This window comes from Solenopsis invicta, chromosome 1 (assembly GCF_016802725.1).
Source record: "Solenopsis invicta isolate M01_SB chromosome 1, UNIL_Sinv_3.0, whole genome shotgun sequence".
NCBI lineage: Eukaryota > Metazoa > Arthropoda > Insecta > Hymenoptera > Formicidae > Solenopsis > Solenopsis invicta.
The window spans coordinates 6,235,038-6,261,152 of record NC_052664.1 but is presented as its reverse complement, the minus strand read 5'-3'; the positions used below and the strand labels follow the sequence as shown (position 1 = coordinate 6,261,152).

Below are 26,115 nucleotides of genomic sequence, written 5' to 3'. Positions count from 1 at the left end.
AGAAAAATGGCTACAAAGCCAGTTTCAAATTTGGTCAGTGTTCGCGACTGCACGTTGCCGAGAGAACGTGCGCGAACTTGAGTTTGCCGGGCGAGCTCGAGTGAGCGCGAGTGAGGCGCGTAAGTTAAGTACTGCGCAGCTGGCTGTTGTCCTGCCGCTGAGCGCGACAGCGTTCGAGTGAGCCGAGAGGCGCGACGAGGATCGACCGCGATCAGCTGCTCCGCGAGCGTGCGGGATTTAAAGGCGCGAGGATGGAGATTGAAAGAACGACTCAATAGGTCCGCTGCCCAAATTTCGCGAAACACCTTTATTTGTTAAATTGTCTCACTGGCGTTAACAAATTTGTCTGCAGCTTTCATACACAAGTTCCGACCAGCGTCGGTCAGTAATCTATCAGTTTTCAATCTCACGGTTGCGGCGCGATTTTAACGGCGATCGTTCTCGGTCGAATCACTCTGAGAGTCTGGTTGAGCGGCGAGATCTTCGGCAGAGCGACCGATCGACGGGAACAATTCGGGGGAAAGATCTTTCCGCGGGAAATCGTCTAATTGGCTGACTGGTCTAACAAGATGACCGTGGCCAGCGTCTTAGGAGAAGAATCTCAATATTTTGTCACGATCTTCCCGCCGAGTTGTCCCCGCTGTTAGCGCGTGATAGAGAACGGAGCGACCGAACACTCGACTCCGTATACACAAGCAAATAATAACAGCACCGAAGCTGGTCGAGATAATCGATGGTACACAAGAAATACTGAAAGTAACAGCTTGAATTTTGAAACTTAAATCTACAGGACGCAATAAAATTATACAAGATTGTTTGGTTGGTTTGATCGCGAACATACCGCCCGCCTCGGAACGCTAGTTTCGAAACGCAGGAGAGTGTATTACTCCGAGACAGAGAAAAAGAAAAAAGGGAAACCAAACATAATCGCGGTTAGCGCAGCACGACGAGATGCGTAACGGAAGCGATAGGCGAGGCGACCGATATGTCTCGCTAACTGAACTCATTGTTCGTCAGGTTCGGAATCTGCCGGATCGATTTCGACCGGCAAAACGCATATTTTAGATAGCGGTCGTTTATACTCAGCGGACGCCGTTTTGATTGTGACGACTCGAGTTAAGCCGTCGGAACCCGGATGACACTGACTCACGCGACCGAGCTCCCATTTGCATGGTGGGAGCAACGGGTTCCGAAGTAGTACCATTTGCCCGAGTTTAATGCCTGGGAGTTGAATGCGTCGCCACTTTGCTCGCTGCTGTAGAGTATTAATGTAGTCGCTCTGCCACAGCTTCCAGAATCGCTCTTTGAGCTGCTGAACGAGCTGCCAGCGAGTTAAGCGATTTTCATTAACCGACAACAACGATGGCTCTGGGCGCGAGGTGAGAGCGGCACCGATCAAAAAGTGCCCAGGCGTTAGCGGTTCGTAGTCATCGAGCGAGTCCGTGAGCGGAGCCAACGGACGGGAGTTTAAGCACGCCTCAACTCCGCAGAGGAGAGTCGACAACTCCTCAAAAGTAAGAGTGTGCGCTCCTACCACACGGCGGAGGTGGTGTTTTACACTCCGGACGCCTGCTTCCCACAGTCCTCCGAAATGGGGGGCTGCGGGAGGTATGAAATGCCAAGAGATGGAGTCTGAGGCGATTTTATTGAGGAAGGCGGGATCGCGAAGAGCGGCTCGAAATGAGGCGGTCATTTCGCGATCCGCGCCGACGAAGGTAGTCCCATTGTCTGAGTACATAGACTCTGGGAGCCCTCTGCGCGCAACAAATCGGGCGTACGCTCCTAAGAACGCCGGAGTCGAATAGCCGTCGATTAGATCGAGATGCACGGCGCGTGTCGCCATGCAGATAAAGACTGCAATATAGGCCTTATGCGATGTAACCCCGCGTCCCGACAGAGCGCGAACGGCGATCGGGCCGGCGTAGTCCAATCCGCAATGGAGAAACGCTCGCGCAGGGGGAGAGACGCGGACCGGAGGAAGGTTCCCCATGAGCTGTGCGGGCGATACGGCTCGCTCGCGAGCGCACGCGACGCATCGATGAAGGACCGATCGGACCACGCTCCGAGCGCGGACCACCCAGAATTCTCCTCGTAGCATGGAAAGCGTGAGCTGGATTCCGGCATGAAAATAACGCAGATGTACATTCTGAATAATGAGCCGAACCAGAGGATGAGAAGCTAAGAGAATCGGATGCTTCACGCGAGTCGGAACCGGTGCCTGACCCAACCGCCCGCCAACGCGAATTAATTGCTCCTTGTCGAGAAAGGGATGAAGGGGGAACTCGCTTTTCGTTGAGAGGGGGGCGCGGTTCGTCAGCGCGTTAAGCTCCCGCGGAAATAACTTGGCTTGAAGAGCCTTGAGCCAAAAGGTTTTTGCGCGACTGATTTCCGCCGCGGCCAAGGATGACGGGCTCTCTCTCATATCGACCGGAGGGGGATCGCGTCTACGAATTCGCGAAACGAAACGTAAAATGTACGCCGTTACGCGAAGAAGTTTCGGCCACGACGAGAACCGCGTCGCGAGATCCCACGGCTCGATCGGTCGAGCCAAGAGAACTTGTCGTTTCAGGGTCCGTTCCATGGAGGTCTCCGGATGCTTAACGAGATCCGGCCACTGCGAGCTGGGAAGCTTTAACCAGGGCGGACCGTGCCACCACAAGGGGTGAGACGCGAGCTGCCGCCCCGGAATCCCTCGCGATGCACAATCGGCCGGATTGTCGATTGTAGAGATGTGACGCCACGTCGCAGACGGAAGTCGAGTTTGGATCTCGGAAACGCGGTTGGAAACGAACGTTTTCCACTTAGACGGGTGTTGCGACACCCACGCGAGTACGACCGTGGAATCCGTCCAACAGTGACACGGCACATGCGAGAGTTGAAGCGACTCGACGACGAACTCCATGAGACGGGCAAGCAGAACGGCTGCCGCAAGCTCTAAGCGAGGGACACTCAACGATTTAATCGGGGCGACCCGCGCCTTCGCGACGAGCATCGCTGACGAGACCTCACCGTTCACCGACGCGAGTCGCTGGTAAATGACCGCGGCGTACGCGTAATTAGACGCGTCGGAGAACCCGTGCAACTCGCACGCCGGCGTGGCGGAGCCGCGTCGAGTCCACCGACTTAACTGAAGGCCGTCAAGCTCTAGCAACGACGATCGAATGATCTCCCACTGATCCACTAAGTCCGACGAGAGTGGCTCATCCCAATCAACGTGTAATTGCCATAGACGTTGCAGAAAGATTTTAGCTGAAATGGTAACCGGGGTGCTCCACCCTAATGGATCGAACACCTTGGCGATCGTCGAGAGAATCGATCGTTTTGTGATAGCGATCAGCGAGGGACAAGAGACTCGGAATTGAAAGACGTCCGCAGACGGAATCCAACAGATTCCAAGAACCTTTAGGTGCTCGTCTGGTTGCAGATCTCGGCTGCATGCGAGACCGTGATCCGTCTCATCGATGTCGCTGAGGAGAGCGACGGAGTTACTCGACCACTTGCGTAAAGCAAGTCGGCCACGCTCGAGAAGCGCGCATACTTGCTCTCGGATCCGACGGAGCGAGGGAATGTCGTCGGCTCCGAAGAGAACGTCGTCGACGTATATATTCTCCGTTAGCACGGAGATGGCTAACGGAAAAGCATGACCGTCATCATGAACAAGCTGGCGAAGCACGCGCAACGCCAAGAAGGGAGCCGAGGCGGTTCCATACGTCACCGTCAAGAGTTGATACTCTTGAATACTCTCTGTGTCGCGGTCAACCCAGAGAACACGCTGGTAATCAATGTCACGCGGGTCGACGCCAATTTGACGGTACATTTTTGCGACGTCCGCTGAGTACACGTACCGGAATTGACGCCAGCGAAGGATAACCGCGGCCAAGTCCGTCTGCAATTTCGGTCCGGCCAGTAAAAGATCGTTGAGCGATCTCGCATTCGTGGTAAGGCTGGACGCGTTGAACACGACTCTTAGGTGGGTCGTTGTGCTGCCTTCGCGAATAACCGGGTGGTGCGGAATGTAGACTGTCTGAGAAGATTCTGGGGTAGACGGAGCTCGGCGCATGTGTCCGAGCGCCTCGTATTCGGACATGAACTTCGAATACTCCGTTTCGAGCTCGATGTTCGTTTTGAATCGCCGAATCAGTCGTTTGAGACAGCGCTCAGCCACGTCGCGAGAGCTCCCGATGTCGATGGGAGGACCATGACGAAACGGAAGGCGGACGATATATCGTCCGTCCACGTCGCGCGAATGAGTCGCCACGAAATGGTCCTCGCATCGCTGTTCCTCGGGACTGAGAACGACTCGACGAGGAATTTCTTCTATTTCCCAGAATCTTCTCAGTTCTTTGTCTAGAGAGAGCGACGCGGAATTGGAACACTGCTGTGTCGTGAGTGCTTGACTATTCGGACGCTGAACAGGTGTAGGGCCAGATACCACCCACCCAAAAATCGTGTTCTGAGCGAAGGGTTGCCCGCTAGCACCTCTTCGAATACCGTCGCGAAAGATCTCACCACAGAGGTCGACTCCGATGAGGAGATCGCAGGGATCGGCGCTGCAGAGATTCGGATCCGCGAGAGCGAGATCGGCGAGATGAGCGAGATGAACCTGCGAGAGTTGGACCTGAGGAGAGTAACTCGTTACCGACGGGAGAATTGACGCCGCGACAGCGATAACCGGAGCGGTTCGGTTGACGGGCGCAATGAGAATGGAAGCTGCCCATCGGCAAACGCCTGCATCGAGGCCTCCGATCGCTGAGAGTGCGAACGGCAGCTGGGCATGACGCAGTTTTAGAGTTCGCGCGAGACGAGATGTAATAAAGGTGATTTCGGAGCCCTGGTCAAGCAGGGCTCGTACATGAGTACACCGACCGATAGGAGAAGAGACCGTAACGCGAGCCGTCGCGAGAAGCACAGCGGGCCTTGAGGGCAACGCGATGGCCGCACGGAGAGACACGGCACTGCGCGTCTCCGACGGATCCGATGGTCAAGACGGCGTAGACGATGTCGACGCGCTAGCGGCCGTAGCGTTCGCGACCGTCGCGAGAGCAGTGGTCGCGGTAGCAGGCGAGCTCAAATCGACATGGAGCGTCGAATGATGTTTCTGCTGACAGGTCCGACACGAGAATTTGCTCGGACAAGCTGCCAGATCATGTTTTGAGCTGAGACAGTTAATGCAGCGCTTGTTCTGCCTGACGAGCTCCATGCGTTGATGTGAGCTCGCCTGAATGAATTTTGGACATTTGTTAATAAAGTGAGAGGCACGGCAGATCGGACACGACACCGGAGAGGCCGTGGCAGCGTTGACGCTCGAAGACCTTCCGTTTGCTGGACGCGAGGACTTGGCCGGGTTATGCGGAGTGAGTTCCTCCAGCGCTCGAGCTCGCGCCGCGAGAAAGCGATCTAGATCGTCATATGACGGAATGTGGTTGTCGTCACTACTTTTTAGTCTCCACGCCTTACGAGTGGCGTAGTCGAGCTTTTGAACGACGAGACTGCTCAAAATATCGCTCAAGATATCGTCGGAGGTCCGATTTAAACCTTGCAACGACGCGATTGCGCGATTCGCTTTGTCACGCAACTCCGTGAGCTCGAGTGCCGATTCGCGCGGAACGCTAGGCAGATTGCACAGCGCTGAGACATGCACGTCGATAAGGCGCCGTTTATTGTCGTACCGCGAAACTAAAATCTGCCACGCGATGTGAAAGTTATCCGCGGTGAATGGGACAGTTTTGATCGCTTCGAGGGCACGCCCAGAAAGGCTCGACGACAGAAAGTGCATTCGAGCAAATGCAGATACGTCTTTATTATTAATGATTAGGGACGTGAAGCGATCGCGAAAACTTTCCCAATCTTCCGCTTTTCCGGAAAACGGCGGTATATTTATAGGCGGTAGATGCGACAACGACCGATCGACGGTCGAACAACACCGAGACGAATGACTTGCCAATGGTGTGGAGTTCAGTGGAAGAGGCTCCAATTCCTCCAGGCACTCCGTCATGTAGTCCAGAGCTTCTTGGAAGTGGTCCTCATGTCTCTCGAACTCCAGATCCTCGAAGTAGGGGATGTCCTTTCGCTTGTCCGGAGGAAATGCAGTCAGCAACGCGGCGTGGCCTTCCCCGCAGAGCGTCCAGTTGTCCTTTAAGGTGGCGATGCGAGAGCGAATCAATGCTGCCGAGTAATTGTTCTTGCCCACCTTCTTGAAGTTGGTTAGCGCTCGAGCCACCGAATGGAGATTCATCTGATGCTTGGCTGGCACCACGCTCATGGCTCCGACGAAAGAAAGTCGCTGGCGTTACGTTAACGGTTTTACGCGCACAGATACTCGATCCGGCTCGAAGGACCAAAATTATGTTCGCGACTGCACGTTGCCGAGAGAACGTGCGCGAACTTGAGTTTGCCGGGCGAGCTCGAGTGAGCGCGAGTGAGGCGCGTAAGTTAAGTACTGCGCAGCTGGCCGTTGTCCTGCCGCTGAGCGCGACAGCGTTCGAGTGAGCCGAGAGGCGCGACGAGGATCGACCGCGATCAGCTGCTCCGCGAGCGTGCGAGATTTAAAGGCGCGAGGATGGAGATTGAAAGAACGACTCAATAGGTCCGCTGCCCAAATTTCGCGAAACACCTTTATTTGTTAAATTGTCTCACTGGCGTTAACAAATTTGTCTGCAGCTTTCATACACAAGTTCCGACCAGCGTCGGTCAGTAATCTATCAGTTTTCAATCTCACGGTTGCGGCGCGATTTTAACGGCGATCGTTCTCGGTCGAATCACTCTGAGAGTCTGGTTGAGCGGCGAGATCTTCGGCAGAGCGACCGATCGACGGGAACAATTCGGGGGAAAGATCTTTCCGCGGGAAATCGTCTAATTGGCTGACTGGTCTAACAAGATGACCGTGGCCAGCGTCTTAGGAGAAGAATCTCAATATTTTGTCACGATCTTCCCGCCGAGTTGTCCCCGCTGTTAGCGCGTGATAGAGAACGGAGCGACCGAACACTCGACTCCGTATACACAAGTAAATAATAACAGCACCGAAGCTGGTCGAGATAATCGATGGTACATAAGAAATACTGAAAGTAACAGCTTGAATTTTGAAACTTAAATCTACAGGACGCAAAAAAAATATACAAGATTGTTTGGTTGGTTTGATCGCGAACAGTCAGGTAAGGATTAGACCGAAGAGCGCTGCAAAGCCTCCGGCTAACCCCCCGACCACTTCTAGAAAACCGAAGGGTGCTACCGCCCCCACGATCGTAGCTAGGAAATTGGACCAGAAGAGAGGAGCCGCAGCAGCCTCGAAGCAGTCTGACTTAACTCAGGATGGCGTCGGAAACCAGGGCGCTGGGAAAAAGATTACTGGGGCTAAAGGTGCCAAAGCACCTCCCCGTATCCCTCCCACGCCCGGTCAGGACCTCTAAACCGACGCCTTCAAGGTCCTGCAGATTAACCTGCAGCACAACAAGACGGCCTCCGACGTGCTGTGCAGGACTTTTGACAAGCTAATAGACATAGCTCTAATCCAAGAGCCCTATGTTTATGGAGGCCTAGTCCGCAGACTAACAACCAATGCAGGTAGGCTAGTTTATGGGAAAGGAATTGAGAGGCCAAGGACCGCAGTCCTCCTGAAAAAACACGTAAAATTCTTACCATTACCTCGATACTTGCAGGGATCTAGTGGCAGTACAGGTGATGCTACCCACGGATGGAGGATGACAAGAGGCGATAATAGCCTCGGCCTACTTCCCAGGGGATGCAGCTGAGAACCCACCACCAGAGGAGGTCAGAAACCTCATCCAATACTGCCGAGAAAGGAACAGAGGCCTCATCCTCGGCTGCGATGCAAACGCACACCACAAGGGGCAGCACCGATATCAACGATAGAGGTGAGTGTCTATTTGAGTACCTGTGCCAAACCAATCTAGATATAATCAATAGGGGAAAAGGATCAATAGGGGAAAAGGAACCCACTTTCACAAGAGCCAGGCAGGAGGTGCTTGACCTCACGCTGGCCACTCCCTTGCTTGGCTCCAAGATTGTCAACTGGCACGTATCCCGGGAAGCTTCGCTCTCCAATCGACATATAGTCTTCGATCTGGGGGTGAGGGGCCCTGTGGAGGAATTAATAAGAATCCCTAAGCTCACGGATTGGACGCTCTACCAGGAGCTCCTGAGGGGAGAATTAGAGGATTCCAAAGTAGCCATAACAGGCATAGAGGATCTGAACAGTGCCTCAACCGACCTGCATAACACTATTCATAGGGCCTACAAAAGTTGCTGCCCTACTAAACACATAAAGTCCTCCTCCAATACATCATGGTGGAATCAAGGCCTGGAGGAGTTGCGCTCTTCGGCCAGAAAGCTCTTTAATAGGGCCAAGAAGACCAAATGTCAAGAAGATTGAGATCGGTATAGGAAGACTCTTACCGATTACAATAAAGAACTGAGGAGGTCTAAAAGGAAATCATGGAGGAGCTTCTATGAAAACATTTGCGACTTCCCTGTTGCGGCTCGCCTACAAAGAGTAATGGCGAAAGACCACTCCAACCAAATCGGCCATCTGCTCAGGGCAAATGGCGAATACATAGATGACGCTGGGGAAATGCTAAGGCTTTTGCTAAGCACTCACTTTCCTGGCTCTCTTTTTGTCGAGGACAAATCGAAAAGAGAGGAGGGGACCTCGCTGCCCCATCACCCCCAACTCCGCAGACTCAAAGGACTTGCCAATCACATCTTTGTGCCCAACAGGGTAAAATGGGCAATCTCATCCTTTAAACCATACAAATCTCCGGGCGGCGATGGAATCTTTCCGGCCCTACTTCAAAAGGGCCTGGTCTATCTGCTGCCGCACATCACTAATTTGTACAAACACAGCTTTATGCTGGGGTGTATCCCTGAGCAGTGGAGGCGGGCTAACGTGGTCTTTATGCCTAAAGGTGGAGGGCACTCCAGTGCCCAACCCAATTCATTCAGACCGATTAGCCTCACCTCCTTCATGCTAAAGAGCATGAAAAAGGTGCTGGACCAGTATCTCAGAAATGAGATGTTGCCACATGCACCTCTCCACAAAAATCAGCACGCTTACCAAAAGGCAAAATCCACCACCACTGCCTTGCATCGGCTAGTGAGCAGCATAAAAAGGACCCATGAGGCCAAAGAGATAGCCTTGTGTGCCTTCATGGACATAGAGGGAGCCTTCGACAACACATCATATGATTCTATTGAGAATGCGGCCAATGAAAAAGATTTCCACCCCGCTGTCACGACTTGGATCAAAGCTATGTTAAGTGAACAAAGGATCAAAGCCACTGTGGCTGGGGAGACCACAACCATCATCACGGCAAAGGGGTGCCCCTAAGGAAGGATATTGTCACCACTTTTCTGGTCGGTGGTTGTGGATGATCTCCTGAATACATTAACAGCAAACGGATACGAGGTGCAAGGCTATGCCGATGATATAGTGATCACCATCAGAGGTCGGATGGACGCCATCGTTTCACACAGTATGCAAAGAGCCCTGAACATCACGCAGCAGTGGTGTAGAAGTAAGGGACTACGCATCAACCCCGAGAAAACCACCATCGTGCCTTTTACCAGAAGAAGGAAGCTCCATCTCACAGCTGGCCGGCACAATGGTCGACTTCAGAACAGAAGTCAAATACCTTGGAGTCATCCTGGATCAAAAACTGACATGGAACTCCCACCTGAAAAAGGTGCAGTCCAAGGCTGCCCTAGCACTCCACACCTGCCGCAGACTCCTGGTTAGAAACTGGGGTCTTAGGCCAAAAATGATCCTCTGGTCATACATGGCCATTGTTAGACCCATGGTCACCTACGCAGCTGCGGTATGGTGGCCAAAAACTGAACAGAGGGCGGCGCAACTACAGCTGCAAAAGATTCAGAGGCTTGCATACCTCAGTGTCACCGAGGCCATGAGAACCTGCCCCACTGCAGCTTTAGAGGCCATTCTGGACCTTCTACCTCTCCACCTACAAGTTCGTAAAGTTGCTGCCAGCTCGGCAATTTGTCTGAGCCACGTTACACCTATGCCAACTAGTCGGACTGGACATATGAGAATACTTATAACTGACGGCCTATGCGACATTGCTCAACTCCCCATGGATGCGATGAAGACAAAATTCAACTTCGTGCGCAACTACAAAACTGTCTATACAGACAGAGAGACGTGGGCAATGAGAGGGCCCCTCTTCAAAAGGGGTGCCTTACAGTGGTACACCGACGGCTCCAAAACAGCAAAGAGTGGAACAGGAGCCGGTATCAGCGGTCCTAACTACCGTGCGTCGATTTTCAACGCCCTCCATCTTCCAGGCAGAAATATCGGCCATCAACTCTTGCGCCAAGATCAACCGAAACAAAGGTATGAAAGGCGCAACAATCGACATACTAACAGACAACCGAGCTGCGGTCAAGGCTCTCACAGCCTACTGTGTGACTCTACACTAGTCTGTGAATGTATCACTAAACTCAAGCTCTTAGCCGAGGATAATCACGTTACACTCTGGTGGATTTCGGGGCATAAGGGCATTAAAGGTAATGAGGAAGCAGATGAACTCGCGAAGAAAGGGGCACGCTCACTCCTGATAGAACCGGAACCCTGGTGCGGGGTCAATGCCAGCTACATCAAAAAACACCTAACAATCTGGGAGGACGAACTAAAGTTCTCATACTGGAGCGACACTAGGGGACTGGCCCAGGCCAAAAAGTTCATTACCTATTCGCCACAGAGAACACGGGATCTACTTTCCCTAGACAAGAGAGACTTAACCACTCTGGTAGGCCTTCTCTCTGGTCACTGTCAACTCAAATATTACCTCAATACAATTGGCAAAATTGAGGATGACGACTGCCGCTTCTGCATGGAGACAACCGAGACGGCTGAGCACATCATGTGTAACTGCCTGGCTGTCGGCCATCTCAGACAAGAATTTATGGGAGGGATACTCATCACCCCTGACCAAATCAGGAAGTTAGATCCCCGGCGGGTCGTAAGGTTTTTCAAAAGTCTTGACCTGGCGCAATTTTAAGTTAGGGCACTGTCACAATAGATCTCACTAGGTCGCGATGACGCACTAGCGGCTGCTCGCTATGGCCCTCTTCCTCTTATTATTATTATTATTATGCTTGCTTGCTCCGTTTCTTTGAGCTTGATTTCTGCCGTTTTCTGCTCTCCAGGGCCGCTTCTTTTTGCTTGTGTCTGTCAAGGCTTTCTTTCACTTGACACTACTCTATTGCGGTGAGTGTTTTCCTCACTTCCCGGTGTTGTCTTGCTATTTTTTTGGCACTTGTTATTTTTGGAAGTTATAGGTCCTTCTTCGTGCCATTCTGCCCTTGCTTCTGCGTCTTTGGCCTGAGTGATTCCGGCGTTCTGCTACCCATCGCCGGCAAGCGCGTGTCAGAGTGCGTTTTTAAACCCACCAGCTTTACGATCACAAGTGCGTTCGGCAAAACATCACAGCCCGACCTAGCAATCTCCAGCCAATCAAGATGACTCTCACCTGCCGAGTGGGTAAGAGATTTTTGTCGGCAACAACAGCAATCCAATGCGAGCGTGACGTGAAGCACAATTTCCACGTGGAGTGCTTGGAGCTCCCCGCTGGCTCTGCTATCTCTCCGGATGACATCTTTTGTCTTATTTGTCGGGAACCCTGCCATTTTCGGCTTTCCACTCTCACACCAAATGATACAGCCACCGCCTGCTCCGTTCCACTGCAGCCCAATTCTGATTCTATTTTCTCCGCTCTGCTCTCCAAGATGTCGCGCATCAAGAGACATCTGCGGGACCTTTCCACTATAAAGACGCAACTGCTAGATCTTTCGATTATTAAACCTCAACTTGCCGCCCTCGATGTGCGACTCTGCTACGTGAGACACTCTTATCACGTCCATCCTCGATCTCAGGGCGCAGCAGAATACTCTCAGTAGGCGCATGAATGCCTTCGAGACGCGCGGCCTACCTGGTGACCGGCGGGAGCTTGAGGAGATCGAGGTTAGGCTGGAGACTCTCAAGCGGGCCAAGCTGAACTCGGAACTTGTTATCTTCGGTGTCAGAGAACCACCTTCCGGAGGAGACCTCCCGCTCCATGGATAAATGACACCATCCAAGATCTCTTGCGAAAGCGGGACGTAGCTAGGAGAGCCTTCCTTCGCCTCCCTTTTTCATCGAGGAGGGAGACTTTTCGCGTGCTGTGCAACCAAGCCAAAACCGCTATATAGTCTGCCAAAAACACCTATTTGACCAAAAAGCTTGGTTCGACCTTTAGCGCCGCTTGACTGTGGTCTTATCCGCTCTCTGGGCCTTGCTAGCGCTAGGACTCCGTGTCCGCACCTAAATTTTCTCCTAGAAATCATGAACACCTTCTTCTCAGCTCACCTCGCCTTACCCAACCCTCCTATCCTTCCGCCTGGTTCCTTTCATATCTCTCCTTCCCACCTATCCTATTCTTACTCCCCCCTCTCTTGTCTTTCTGTCTCTTTCTTGCTCCTAGCTGATTTTTTCACCTTCTATTTCCTTCATATTACACACGATGCTTTACTGCGTGCTCTACGCCGCAACACCTCTAACTCTTCCGGAGCTGACATCAACCGTCGCCTCATCTTAATGCGCCTTCCCATTATTTTTCCTTTTATCCTCAATATTTTCAACCGGTCTTTCACCACTTCTTCCTTTCCCTCCTCCTGGAAACTCTCCCACATTATCCCACTGTCTAAATCCAAGCATCCCTCTGAACCTTCTCATTTTTGCTCTATATACTTGCTTTGCTTTCTGTCCAAAGTGCTCAAGCGTGTTGCCTTCGAGCAACTTTCCTCCCACCTACAAACCTACAACCTCCTCAATCCTCTCCAAATCGGCTTCCGAATGGGGCACACAGACGGTTCTCTTGAAGCTGCTGGACGATGTGAGACTGGCCATTGAAAAAAGGATGGTCACCTTGCTCGTCCTATTTCACTTGACTAAAGTTTTTGATACGGTTCCCCACGATCTCCTCCTTCGTAAGCTGCGCTCCTTCCGCCTGTCTCCCTCTGTCTGTTAATAGGTGCGATTCTACCTCACGGGACGTCATCAGTGCGTGGTCCAAACGGCTCCTTCTCGTCTTAGACGTCTGTTGTTGCCGGAGTTTTCCAGGGCTCGGTTCTCAGCCTTCTGCTTTTTTCACTTTTCATCAACGACCTAGGATCCGTTCTAAGTCACTGCAACCACATCTTGTACACGGATGACCTGCAAATTTATATTCACTTTCCACCTGCTGATATTGACGCCGCTATCACTAAGGTCATAGTGGACATTGCCGCAATTGAGTTCTCAGAACAACTCCCTTACTTTTAACGCTTGCAAAACTAAATCAATGCTCCTGGGGTCCTCCAAATTCATTAACAGCATTTCCTCCTCTTGCATCCAACTACATCTCAATGGTGCATTAATCAAATCAACCGACAAGGTTACAAACCTCGGCATCTGCCTATCCAGCTCTCTTAGTTGGTCGGAGCAAGTACGTGGCACCTCGAATCGCGTTAACGGAATCCTGTGGCGGCTAAAGGCTTCCTCCAACTGACTCTCCTTGCGCCTCCGTACTCCGCTCATCACGGCTCTCATCTTCCCCATCTTTGATTACTGTGCGGCCCTCTTTACTGATTTGACGGGGCAACAAAAATTAAAACTAAGACGCCCAATGAACTCATGCGTGCGGTTCATTTACAATCCTCGAAGGATGAGCACATTTCGAGGTACTACGAGAGGTTGGGGTGGCTCAGCTCTGACAACAGGGGGGAGTACCTCACATGTTGCCTCTTATTTTCTATCATCCTTAATTCGTCTCCCCACTATCTCTCCAAAAACTTTCGTCCTCTTCACCGTCCTCTCACACATCTGCGCTCCTCACCCTCCTCTTCCCTCGATCTCGCTATTTCTTTCTGCCGCACCTCCACCTACCAACGTTCTTTTTATTCCACTGCGTGCCCTATAGAATAATCTCCCTCCTGCTATCATGAAGGCCGTCTCAACTAGCGCCTTCAAGCACTCGCTCTTCGGCTATTTGATGAGCCGCGGCCGTGCTGCGATGCCTCCCCTCCCCCGGTTCGTGCATAATGATCCTTTACGTTACTCACTGCTCACATCACTATTACTATTATTTTATTTGTTTGTTTTGTTATTATAGTTTACTTTCTTCTTTTGTTGCTTACTATTTCCCTGCAACTTTGTTTGGTTTTAGTTAGTAAGTGATATTGTTACTCTCTACGTTTAACTTTACTCCTGAGTATCCTTAGAGAGTTTACTTTAGGACAAAATAAATGCTTATTCATTTATTCATTCATTCTCTCTTGAGGTGAAGATGTGTCGAGAGTTGCTCCGTAAATATAATAACTTTTGAGTGGTTTAAAGTGAGAAAAGACGTAAAATAAGTTGTTTAATTTACGCCGCCAAAGCTGGGAGAGAATTACAAAGTGCTGGAGTTGTCTCACACAATCAAAACCAAAAATAAAAATTGTTAACATAAATTTAGAAGAAATGAACTTAGATGATAATAAACTTGTAAATATGATTAAGAAGCAGAATAAAATAGATATAGTAAATGTGCGAATTGTGAAGAGAATAGTTAAAAAAAAAGTAACAATCAAAGAAGAGGAAATGAAGAAAGATCAATAATAATGGAAGTAGATGAAGAGACGCACGAGCTGATATTGAAAAAATCAAAACTAAATGTAGGATGGAAGAAATGTCCTATATTTAATTACGTCAGTGTCAAAAAATGTTTTAAATGCTGAGGATACTTCCACATTGCTCAAAATTGTACAAGAAAAAAAACATGGTGCAAATGCGTAGAGAATCATAGCTCGCTTGTTTGCACAGCAAAAGAGAGCAAATGTGTGAATTGTATGTTCAAAAATAAAACATACAATTTAAAGATAAATGACTACCATAAAGCCATCAGTCGAGAATGTCTGACTTTTAAGAGGGCGTTACAGGAAGAGAAGAGGAGAGTAGGTTGGGAGGATACAAAATAGCAACTACAGAAGAAAGAAGAAATAATTGTGTATACAAATGCGCAGATCTTACCAGCTCATATAGACGAACTTTAGCATCAGGTTATGAAGAGGATAAATCCTGTGATGATAGCGATGCCGGAGACCAGGCTGATTAGTGAGATAGAAGACAGCAAAGTAAATGTGCCGGGTTACAGTGTAGTTAAATGTGATGCCAAAAATAGGAACACAGGGGGAGTTATGATGTATATAAGAGATGATATTAGATATGAAGTAGTACTAATAAAAAAGTTAGAATCAAATTGCTGGTGTGTTTCAATAGAAATGAAAGAAAAACTATGTTAAGGAGTGATAATGATAATATATCATTCACCAAATGCATTGCACGGGAATTTCATGAGATTTTTTGAGGCTACAGTAGAGGAGTTAATAATAATGGGAGAATGGTAATAGAAGATTTTAATATAGATTTTATGACGGACTCGTTTTATGCGAAGAAATTACAAGAGACAATGTTAAGCTTGGCTATGAAACAGTATGTGCACGAATCGACGAGAGTTAGGAAAGGTAGTCAGACATTTATAGATTTAATCTTCTCTAATAATAATAAAATAGTACAAATAATTCATAGAACCTAAGATTACGGACTATGCGTGGCTGAAAGTAGAGTTGCATGTGAGTAAAATTGAAAGTAAATACAGGGAATTTAGCGCTCAAAATTACAAAGAGTTCGATGAATATGAATTTGTTATATTAGTAAAAAACAAATTACAGGAAAGTCAGGGATGGCAATGTGAATGTATGGGTGTAAGTGAGAGAGCGAAAAAATTTGTTAACAGTATAGTAAATGCGTTAGATCTAATGGCACCAAAGAAAAAATTTAGAATTCCAAAAGTACGAGAGGATAAAAAATAGTTCTCAGATAAGATAAGAGAGACTGCGAATAGAAGGGATGGAGCAAACATTGTTTGACAATATTAAACATAATTGGGCACAGTATAAAATTGAAAAAATAGAGTAGTAAAATTAATTAGAAAAAAAAGAGAATATTATGAAAGTATGATAAATCTTAATAAAGAAAATTTTACGACTATGTGGAAAACCTTGAAAAAAGTAATTAGAAGCGAACCAGTAGGTATAAAGAAAGTAAGAAATATAAATTTTGAAATCTTAGGCGATACCAAAGAGTGCAATATAGCCGATAAATTGAATTTATATAATATTATATGCAAAATATTAATAGTATAGTAAATTCTATAAAGGTAGATAGACCCGGCAGTGATATAATTAAATATTGGATAAATATAAATAAGAAAACTATTTATACTATCAAAAACAAAAAAATTATGGAAAATTTTGAGGTTGTTACACTAGAGCAGCTAGAAGAAATTGATATGGGATTACCAAAAAAGGAAGGTACGGAAGAGAAAATAACTAGTAATATATCGAAGGTAGTTTATCTTGTAATAAAAGAAGAATTTGCGATTTTAATAAATAATTCTTTAAGAGAAAATCACTGTCCGGAAAGTTAGAAAACCTCTACTATAATACTGATCCCAAAGATAGATAAAGCCAAAAAAGCGAACAAATATAGGCCTATTAATATGTTACCGATATATGAAGAAGTGCTAGAATTAGTAGTAAAAGAACAACTTGAAACATACTTGGAAACAAACAGTATTATAACAGAGCATCAGGCGGGATTTAGAAAATATTATTTGTGTGAAACAGCGATTCAATCTGTCATAGACGAATAGAAATTAATAGTGAGCAAAAGAAAAATGGTAGGAGTAATCTTCATGGACATTAAGAGAGCGTTTGAAACAATAGATAGAGAAAGAATGTTAGAAAAAATGTATCAATATGGAATTAGAAGAATGACCTTAGAGTGGTTCAAATTATACTTAAATAATAGGAGACAACAGGTACAATTCAATCAGATTTGGTCTAAATTATTGTCTACAGAATATGGAGTGTCACAAGGTTCAGTAGTAGGACCTTTACTATTTATAATACGTATCCATGATATAATTAAAGTTTGTCCAGATGGGTGCAATATAAAAATGTTTTCAGATGACACGCTTATATATGTAAGTGAAAAAGTAATGCGGATGTAGAGATAAAAATGAATACGGCTTTTAATGTAATCGAACATTGGATGAATATAAATAAGTTAAAAATGAACGCAGATAAAACAAAATATATAATAGTTAGAAGTATTAGAAAAGAACTAAGAGGTAATACTGCCGTAAAGTGTTTGGATGGAATTGAAATAGAACGGGTATCAACCATGAAATATTTAGGTATAATGCTAGAAGATAGACTTAGATTTCAGGACCACTGCGATTATATACTTAGGAAAATAGGGAAAAAGACTAGTATTTTAAATAGAGTACATAACTTCGTATCAGCATATTGTTACGGTCGTGCGATATTTGTAATGTGTCACCGTATAGTTTATGTAATCGATAGTAATGAGTTGACGGTCGCTCGTTGACGACGGTTGTTGTTATGTTGCTGACGTCTGGAGCCTCGTTTCGGTGACAGACGTGTTCTAATAAACGTCTCAGTTTCTTTTAAAGAATCTGCTCAATTATTTATTGTGCGTGAGTGCGCGTGAGTGCCTTGTGCCACCGTCGAACGTAACAATTTGGGGGCTCGTCCGATTTGAACGACGAGCAATGGCTTTTATATCACGGAGCCCACGAAAGGGGATGTGCACGCGTTCTACAACGTTTGCGGAGCAATCTCTACGAGATGACGAACGCCCATGCATGCAGTCTTCGGGCGATGCCGTCGAACGAACGACAGAGGATGTCGTTGAACGGACATTGGAGAATTTTAGTAGTGAAACATCGAACGCGGAGATGCTTCTCCGGACGACGTTGAAGGAGTTGAGGCAAATGCGTGAGGAGCGCGCGTTGCAATTACAGCAACAGGAAGATCTTGCAACGCTCTTGCGACAGCGAGAGGAGGAGTTTCGGCATCTTCGGGAAAACCAGCTAAGTCTTTCTAATGATAATGCCGCGAATTTAATCGGGAATGCGAGTGTGCAAAATGATATGCCTCTTGAGAGTGAAATTGACGCGATCGCGGGAGAGCGGGTAACTTCACGAACTTCGTTTAAATTAAAACCGGATACGTACGATGGAAGTACCTCGTTGCGCGAATTCTTGTCGCAATTTAACCTTATCGCTCGGGCAAATCGATGGGATCAGGAAATGAAAACTGCCGTGCTTGTGTCATGTTTAAGAGGGAAAGCTCGCGCGGTATTAGAAAATATACAAGATTTAGAAAGTTTGGAATTCGCAGAATTAAAATCGAAATTAGAATTACGATTCGGAGAAACTCATTCATTACAGAGTTACTACTGTCAATTTACGAATAGAAGACAGAAATTTGGGGAAAATTTTGCTGCCTTTGGAACGGATATAGAGAGATTATCTCAGCTTGCATATCCTGAATGCCCACATTCTGTTCGAGACAAGATTGCTTGTGCGCAATTTGTTTCTTCAATATCAGATGAGTATGTGAGGAGAACCCTTCAGTTAGAAGGAATGACATCTTTGAAAGTGGCGATAGAAAGAGCTAAGACGATAAAATCTATTCAAGAAAATAATTTTGAACGAAAAGCGGGAAGTAATTTTAATTCTTTTAAAAGAAAAGGAAATAATTTTGATTTTAGGAAAAAAGAGAGTGGTTTTGGAAACGTGGAAAAACGAGGTAAAAATGAAGGTGAAAATAAATTTGTAAGAGGAAATAAATATAGAGGGAATTTTGTGAATAAAAATCGAACGGAATGTTGGCTTTGCGGAAAGGAGGGGCATTTACGTTTTGAATGTCCCGGGAAATCGGAAAACTCGGAATAGTTGAACTTGACGGGGCGAGTTTGACTAAAGAACGGGGAGCCCCGAAAGTTACGGGGAGAGAATTTAAACGTTTTTTTAAATTAAATAGAATTAAGTGTGATCTTGATGAATTTTGTTATTCTGGAGAAGCAGATAATAAACATTGTATCTTTAAAATAGATACGGGCTCTGATGTATCAATTTTGAATAGAAATTTTGTTGAGTTAGGTAAGCGAAAAGTTGAGATTTTTGATGGTGATTTGAAATATCCTACGGGGGAAAGAATTTTGATTAAATACAAAACAATTGTAAAAGTTCGGCTTGGAAACTTTTCTGTAGAAATGCCAATGTTAATTGCGGACATTAGCGATGATTGCATCTTAGGAGTGGATTTTCTTAAAAAAATGAATTTAAGAAATGTTTGATTTCGTTTTTGAGGGTCAATCTTTATCTGGTGAAACAAATATTTTAAGATGTTCTCGTGTGGAAAGTTGTTTTAGAGAGATTCCTGAAATTTTGAAAGAACTTTTCATTAAAGATTCAAAAAATTTAAATGACAGTCAGAAGAAAATTTTTGCGGAATTTTTGATTGAGTTTCGAGATGTGTTTTCTGATGAAATTGTTGCAGGGAATTGTGATGTTGTCAAACATGAGATCAATGTAAAAGATTCTTCCCCAATTAAACAGGTACCTCGTCGAATTCCAATCCATTTACGAGGAGAGGTAGATAAAATTATTCAGGACATGAAAAAACATGGAGTTATCAAGGAATCTCAGAGTCCCTGGGTTTCGCCGGCGGTTATGGTGAAAAAAAAGGATGGAACAATCAGATTTTGTATTGACTATAGGAAGTTAAATGATGTCACTAAGAAAGATTCTTTTCCTTTGCCTAGAATTGATGACATTTTCGATCAATTAACAGGTAACGATTTGTTTTCCTCTTTGGATTTAAAAAGCGGTTATTGGCAGGTAAAAATTCATCCAAGGGATAAAGAAAAGACTGCTTTTTCTATCGGTAACGGTCTTTGGGAATTTAATGTTATGCCTTTTGGTCTTTGTAACGCCCCCGCAACTTTTGAGAGATTAATGGAAAAGATTTTACAAAATTTATTATCAAAAATTTGCTTAGTTTATCTTGATGATGTTATTGTAGTCGGGAAAAATTTTGGGGAAATGATAAAGAATTTGAGAGAAGTTTTTCTTCGGCTACGCTCTGCAAATTTAAAAATTAATCCTAAAAAATGTGTTCTTTTTGGAAAGAGCATTAAATATTTAGGTCATGTTATATCAGCTGAGGGCGTTGCAACGGACCCTGAAAAGATTGTGACTGTGAGGGATTGGCCAGTTCCGCATAATAAGAAGCATATTCGAAGTTTTCTGGGATTTTGCTCATATTATCGGAGATTTGTTAAAGGATTCTCGTCCATAGCAAAACCGTTATATGTTTTAACTGAAAATCAAGTTAGATTCTTTTGGGACGAGGAATGTCAAAGAACTTTTGATAAATTAAAACAAATATTAACATCATCTCCTATTCTTTCTTTTCCAAAAGGAGATGGGGAATTTATTCTTGATACTGACGCTTCGAATACGGGAATTGGTGCAGTCTTGTCACAGACACAAGACGGAAAGGAAAAAGTGATTGCTTATTTTAGCCGAGTATTTTCTAAGGCTGAAAGGAATTATTGTACAACGCGTCGGGAATTATTAGCTATTGTTGATTCAATAAAAACTTTTCATCATTATCTTTATGGACGAAAGTTTATGGTCCGTACAGATCATGTTTCTTTAAGATGGTTAATGTCCTTTAAGGAGTTAGAGGGTCAATTGGCTCGTTGGATGGAAAGGCTTCAGCAGTATGAATTTGAAATTATCCATCGGAGGGGTCAGTGTCATAAGAATGCTGACGGTCTTTCTAGGCGATTATGTGAGGATTACGGATGTCAATATTGTACTAAAGTGGAATTGAAGAACACCTTATTTGGAAAAGAGACTGTTAGACGATTGATTCTAGAAGGAGAAAATTTGGAGGGGTGGCGTGAAGATCAGAAAGGGGATCCTGGTATTTCTTTTATTTATCAAAGCAAGGTCTCGGGAGAACGACCTTCTTGGACGAGGATTATTTCTAAAGATCCTTCTTGCAAGATTTACTGGTCGTATTGGGATGCGCTTGTTTTAAGGAATGGAGTTCTTTATAAAAGATGGGAATCTTCAAATTCAAAATTCAACATTTTCCAACTTGTTCCGCGCAAGCGGATTAAGCGGATTTTGGAAGAAGCGCATGATTCTTCTACTGGAGGTCATTTTGGAGTTAATAAGACTTTAGAGAAAATCCGTAAGAGGTTTTTCTGGGCGACCTGCAAGCAAGATGTAGAAGATTGGTGTAGAACTTGTAAAATTTGTGTTTCCAAGAAGGGTCCTTCCGGAAAGGGGAAATCCCCTTTACAAGTCTACAATGTGGGAGCTCCATTTGAGAGAATACAGATGGACATACTTGGGCCTCTTCCTTCTACCTTCTTTGGAAATAAGTATTTGCTTGTTATCGTTGATTGTTTCTCCAAGTGGGTGGAGGCTTTTCCGCTTAGGAACATTAGGACCAGGACAATAGCAGAGGTTCTCGTTAAGGAGGTTATTTCTCGATATGGAGTTCCTATGGAGATCCATACTGATCAAGGAAGAAATTTTGAATCTAAGATGTTCTCGGAATTAATGAGTTTGCTTGGAATTAAGAAAACGAGAACGACTCCCTTACATCCTCAGATGGGCAGGTAGAACGACAACATCAAACTATAATTGGTTATTTATCAAAATTTATTTCCGAGAATCAACGAGATTGGGATCATTGGGTTCCAATGTTTCTTTTAGCTTATAGATCTTCGAAGCATGAGGCCACTGGTGTTACTCCTGCCGAGTTGTGCTTTGCCAGAGATTTAAGACTTCCTTTAGATTTGCTGCGGGGTAGTCTTCCAGAGGTGGAAGTAGATTCCAATGAAGATTATGTTAGTGGATTAAGAAGGAAAATGGAATTTATTCATAATAACGTTAGGGAGCGGATGGATCTTAGATCTTCTCGAATAAAAAATAGATATGATCGAGGAGTTAGACAGGTTCTTTTTCAGGAAGGGCAAAAGGTTTGGCTGTTCAATCCTCATAGGGTAAAAGGAAAGGCTCCTAAATTACAAAGGAATTGGGAAGGTCCTTATGAAATAGTAAGAAAACTTAGCGAGGTAGTGTTCAGTATTCAAAAATCATTGAGACATAGAAGAAAGGTTGTGCATGCAGACAGATTAGCATCGTATTCGGAAAGACGTTTGGAGTGTGAATAGGGAATCAGGGCCCGAAATTTATTTGGGGGGAATTATTCTTGTTTACGTTCAGAGAATGGAAGTTCTAGGGAACTTCTATTATAGAAAATTTTTGGGGACGACGCTCGGTAACTTGTGGCAGAAGCCCAAGGTAGAGCAGAAGGTCGTCAATTAAGGTTTACAGGAAGGGACGATGCTCGGTAACCTGAGGCAGAAGCCCAGGGTAGAGCGGGAGATCGTCATGAAATTTTGATTGAGGGAATAGACGACGCTCGGTAACTTGTGACAGAAGCCCAAGGTAGAGCAGAAGGTCGTCAATTAAGGTTTACAGGAAAGGACGATGCTCGGTAACCTGAGGCAGAAGCCCAGGGTAGAGCGGGAGATCAGAAATCCTCTCTGGAAATCCTCGCCTTGGGGGAAAGGGATTCTGAGGATTATTTTTCTTCTAAATCGAGGGGGGGGTGTGAGAGAGAGAGAGAGAGAGAGAGAGAGAGAGAGGCAAACTAATGTTTCGTGAATTGAGCACTTGTCGGATTTTATTTTTTTATTTCAGTTTGGAGGCTTGCAAGGTCGACGCGTAAAGGGAGGTCAACGAGATTCTTTTTTTTTAAGAAGACCGCCTCGCCCCGGTTTTTGATTCAGGGTTTTCCCGTGGGCTTGGAGGCAAATGCCGAGGCGGGGACATGGGAGCCTTTAGAGCGTTGGGTCCCTGAAAGTTAATTTCTTTCCCCCCCTTGTCCGAAGAATCAAGAAAGAAGCACTCAAGAATTAAGATGAAGAGTTTTGTACAAGCAAAGATTGAAGTGAGAAGGTTCCGTTTTGAAGAAGAGGTTTCGCAGCTTCATGATCTCTGGAAGAACAAGCCTTCCAGCTTGGTTGTCGGGACGACAACTTTAAAGAAGGGGGGCAGTGTTACGGTCGTGCGATATTTGTAATGTGTCACCGTATAGTTTATGTAATCGATAGTAATGAGTTGACGGTCGCTCGTTGACGACGGTTGTTGTTATGTTGCTGACGTCTGGAGCCTCGTTTCGGTGACAGACGTGTTCTAATAAACGTCTCAGTTTCTTTTAAAGAATCTGCTCAATTATTTATTGTGCGTGAGTGCGCGTGAGTGCCTTGTGCCACCGTCGGACGTAACAATATATTAGATGTATTGTGTACAAGTCCATCATAGCACCTCATTTCGAGTACTGTGCTACTCTATTAGTTAAGATGGGTGAAACGCAATTGAATAAATTACAGATAGCTCAAAACCGTGCCATGAGAGTAATTCTACAGTGTAATAGATTTACCAAAATTGAACACATGCCTTACAGTTCATGTCTGTAAGGCAACGGTTATGTTATAACGTTAATGTATTTATCTTTAAAATATTAAATGGCATGGCTCCGGAGGCGTTAAACAATAAAATAGAGATAGTGGGAGGAGAATGCGATAGACAAACGAGGCAGACAGAAAACTTAGTAGTAACTTTCCGTAAAACTAGAAGTGCTCAAAAAAGCTTTTTTTATAAAGGTATAAAAATGTATAATTTGTTCCCCGCCGTGATTAAGCAATGTAGAGAATTAGTAGTTTAAGAGATTGTTAAAAGAATATATATCAGTTAATGTTAATATATATTTAATGTATGTATAATAATTGTGTACAAGAAATAGCTGTGAAAGCTAAAATAAAGGTCAATCAATCAATCAATCTCTCTCTCGTTCACTTATTACCTTGTAGAGAATTGATGCTTTCAAACTGCTGTAGTATAACAGATAAATAATTTTACAATTGTGGATAAGCCACAAGATCACACGTCACGTTCCCATTTGATGACTTATTACCAAATAACAGTCACAATTTATTTTTGTTTATAAATATATCACGTATTACACGTTTTCAGATTTAGTCACGCACTCAAGGCATTTATGAATGAAATTATTTTTATGACTAATAATTACTACTATTTAATTATTCGGCGACCGTTTAATTATCGGCTTGAAATTACTTTAAGAGAGAAACACGTATACAGCACATATTTACTCGATGCGGAAATTACTCAACCACAATAATTGCATAGGTGATCTTGTGGCTTATCCACAATTGTGAAATTATTCATCCGTCAAGCTACAACAGTGTAAAAGCATTGATTCACTACAAAGTTGTAACGCTGATACTTTTCTGGGCGGTTACGGGATTGCGTTCGGGATCGGTTGCTCGGATGTGCTCGCCGAATGCCAGGGTTTTTCGGTAGTAATGAGAACTCCGTGTTGAGTATAATAATGCAAACGTAATAATATATTTATCAGATGTAATTGAAATACACAAGCAATACCAAGGCACCGAAGTGCTCGGTTAAACAGTAATTACACCCGCGCAAAATAAAAAAACGGACAAAATATAATTCGCGGCGTAACTTAATTTAAACAAAAGAACGGATTTGGATAACTAATGAAACGGACGGACTGGTATTATGCGCTATGCGCTCGGAGGTAGCAATCGGAGTTGCTCGGTTAAATAATAATCGATCCCGTGCAAAATAAAAGAACGGACAAAATATAATTCGCGGCGTAATCTAATACAAAAAAACGGATTCGGATAACTAAAGAAACGGACGGACTGGTATTATGCGCTATGCGCTCGGAGATAATAATCGGAGTCGCTGTGAAGCGGCTAACTTAACGTGCGGTTAAACGGGCCGTGATTGGCCCGCGCAACGGACGGTCGTGACCGCGGAATCGGCGGCACGTGGTGCAGCGGACGGTTCCGCGATACGTGAGAGTTGTCGACGTTAGAGACCTAAGTGGTCTCACCCCGCGGGGTGTTGTCACCCCATGGGGAGTAGGTTTACGGATTGAGCCGGAGGAAGGCGTCGAGTATTCCCGACGACGGTGTTGGTCTCGAGAATCCCCGAGAACGGATTTGCGGGACGGACGGTTCCTATTGGCCGAGAATGCCCAGCCGCGGAAACGACGAGTATTCCCGTCGCGGACAAAGGATGGGACCGGTCGAGTATTTCCAGCCGTTACGACCGACGAGTATGCCCGTCGCAAGATAGTTGGAACGAGAATGCCCGTTCCCGAGGAAGTGCTTGAGAATACACAAGCTAAGGAGCGCCGAGGGTATCCGGCGCAGGAGCGGAATAGGTGCGAGATCGGTGGCTCGGAGCGATCTGATTTCGGCTGCCCGTTGCTGGCTTATATAGCGGTCCGCGCGGTCAGACGTACCAATCAACGCGCGCGGTTAGGCCGGCCGGAGTGGAAACGCTTGCCGAACGCGGCGCGCGGCACGCACGGTAGCGCGTGATCGCGGCAAGCTTAGCCGAGCGCGTGCACGTGCTCAGTCTTACGCGTTGTGTTCGGCGTTTGGACCGGAGTAGCGGTGCGGCGGAGGGGCGTAACGTTACAAGGTAATAAATAAATAAGAGAGAAAAAGAGAAAAAGAGAGAAAGAGATTGTGCGTGCGTGCGTGCGTAGTTTATGTAAATATGTATCAGAACACCGTTTGTCATTAGAGAGCAATCAGCTAATCGTCACTAGTACTCGACGTAAACTCCTGCGTCAAGCAGTAAGCGCGCTGCCTCTGCCTACCATCCTTATGCGGCCTTTATTCGCCAACTATTTTTGCTTCTAGTTTAAAAACTAGGCATTGCACACAATTTTGCCAAAGGAAAAATTATCTCAGAATTGACTCAGCTATACGACATTTTAAGGATAAACGGTTGTTCTGAATTACCAATTTTTAACAATTTAAAAATATAAAATTTAAATACAAAAAGTTTCATCCGTGGGTGTTGAACCTGAGACCCCACGCATACTAATCGACGCCCTAATGCCCCACGCTACGTCGCTAATTCGACAATTGTTCTTTTGTAGTTCTTCTATAGATGCTGGAAATATTTAACCGTCATTTTCTTGAGAATGCCTAATTTTTGCAACAAATGGCTTTATTACAATAAAGGTGTGAGTAAATACTACACACCCATAAAATTT

General features: G+C 45.6%; 3 protein-coding genes across 3 annotated transcripts; 1 reads left to right on the top strand and 2 right to left on the bottom strand.

Annotated features, from left to right (window-relative positions):
* Positions 1–1,003: 1,003 nt before the first annotated feature.
* LOC120357124 lies at positions 1,004–4,776 on the bottom strand. The gene is made up of 2 exons (XM_039446877.1): positions 4,729–4,776; positions 1,004–4,618 (listed from the first exon to the last, which is right to left on the bottom strand). The coding sequence occupies exons 1-2, from the start codon at positions 4,774–4,776 to the stop codon at positions 1,004–1,006; spliced, it is 3,663 nt and encodes a 1,220-aa protein (XP_039302811.1).
* A 205-nt stretch (positions 4,777–4,981) lies between these two features.
* Positions 4,982–6,262, bottom strand: LOC120357109. Its single transcript, XM_039446830.1, has one exon. It carries the CDS (start codon positions 6,260–6,262, stop codon positions 4,982–4,984), a length of 1,281 nt encoding a protein of 426 aa, XP_039302764.1.
* Positions 6,263–9,617: 3,355 nt separating this feature from the next.
* On the top strand, positions 9,618–11,030 carry LOC105207840. Its single transcript, XM_011177482.1, has one exon. It carries the CDS (start codon positions 9,618–9,620, stop codon positions 11,028–11,030), a length of 1,413 nt encoding a protein of 470 aa, XP_011175784.1.
* The last annotated feature ends 15,085 nt before the right edge of the window (positions 11,031–26,115 follow it).

Coding starts and splice junctions, on each gene's coding strand:
- LOC120357109 (XM_039446830.1), bottom strand. CDS start 6,262: ATGAGCGTGGTGCCAGCCAAGCATCAGATGAATCTCCATTCGGTGGCT.
- LOC120357124 (XM_039446877.1), bottom strand. CDS start 4,776: ATGCCCAGCTGCCGTTCGCACTCTCAGCGATCGGAGGCCTCGATGCAG. Junction 4,619..4,728: donor GATCGGAGGCCTCGATGCAG/GCGTTTGCCGAT, acceptor TACTCTCCTCAG/GTCCAACTCTCGCAGGTTCA.
- LOC105207840 (XM_011177482.1), top strand. CDS start 9,618: ATGGTCGACTTCAGAACAGAAGTCAAATACCTTGGAGTCATCCTGGAT.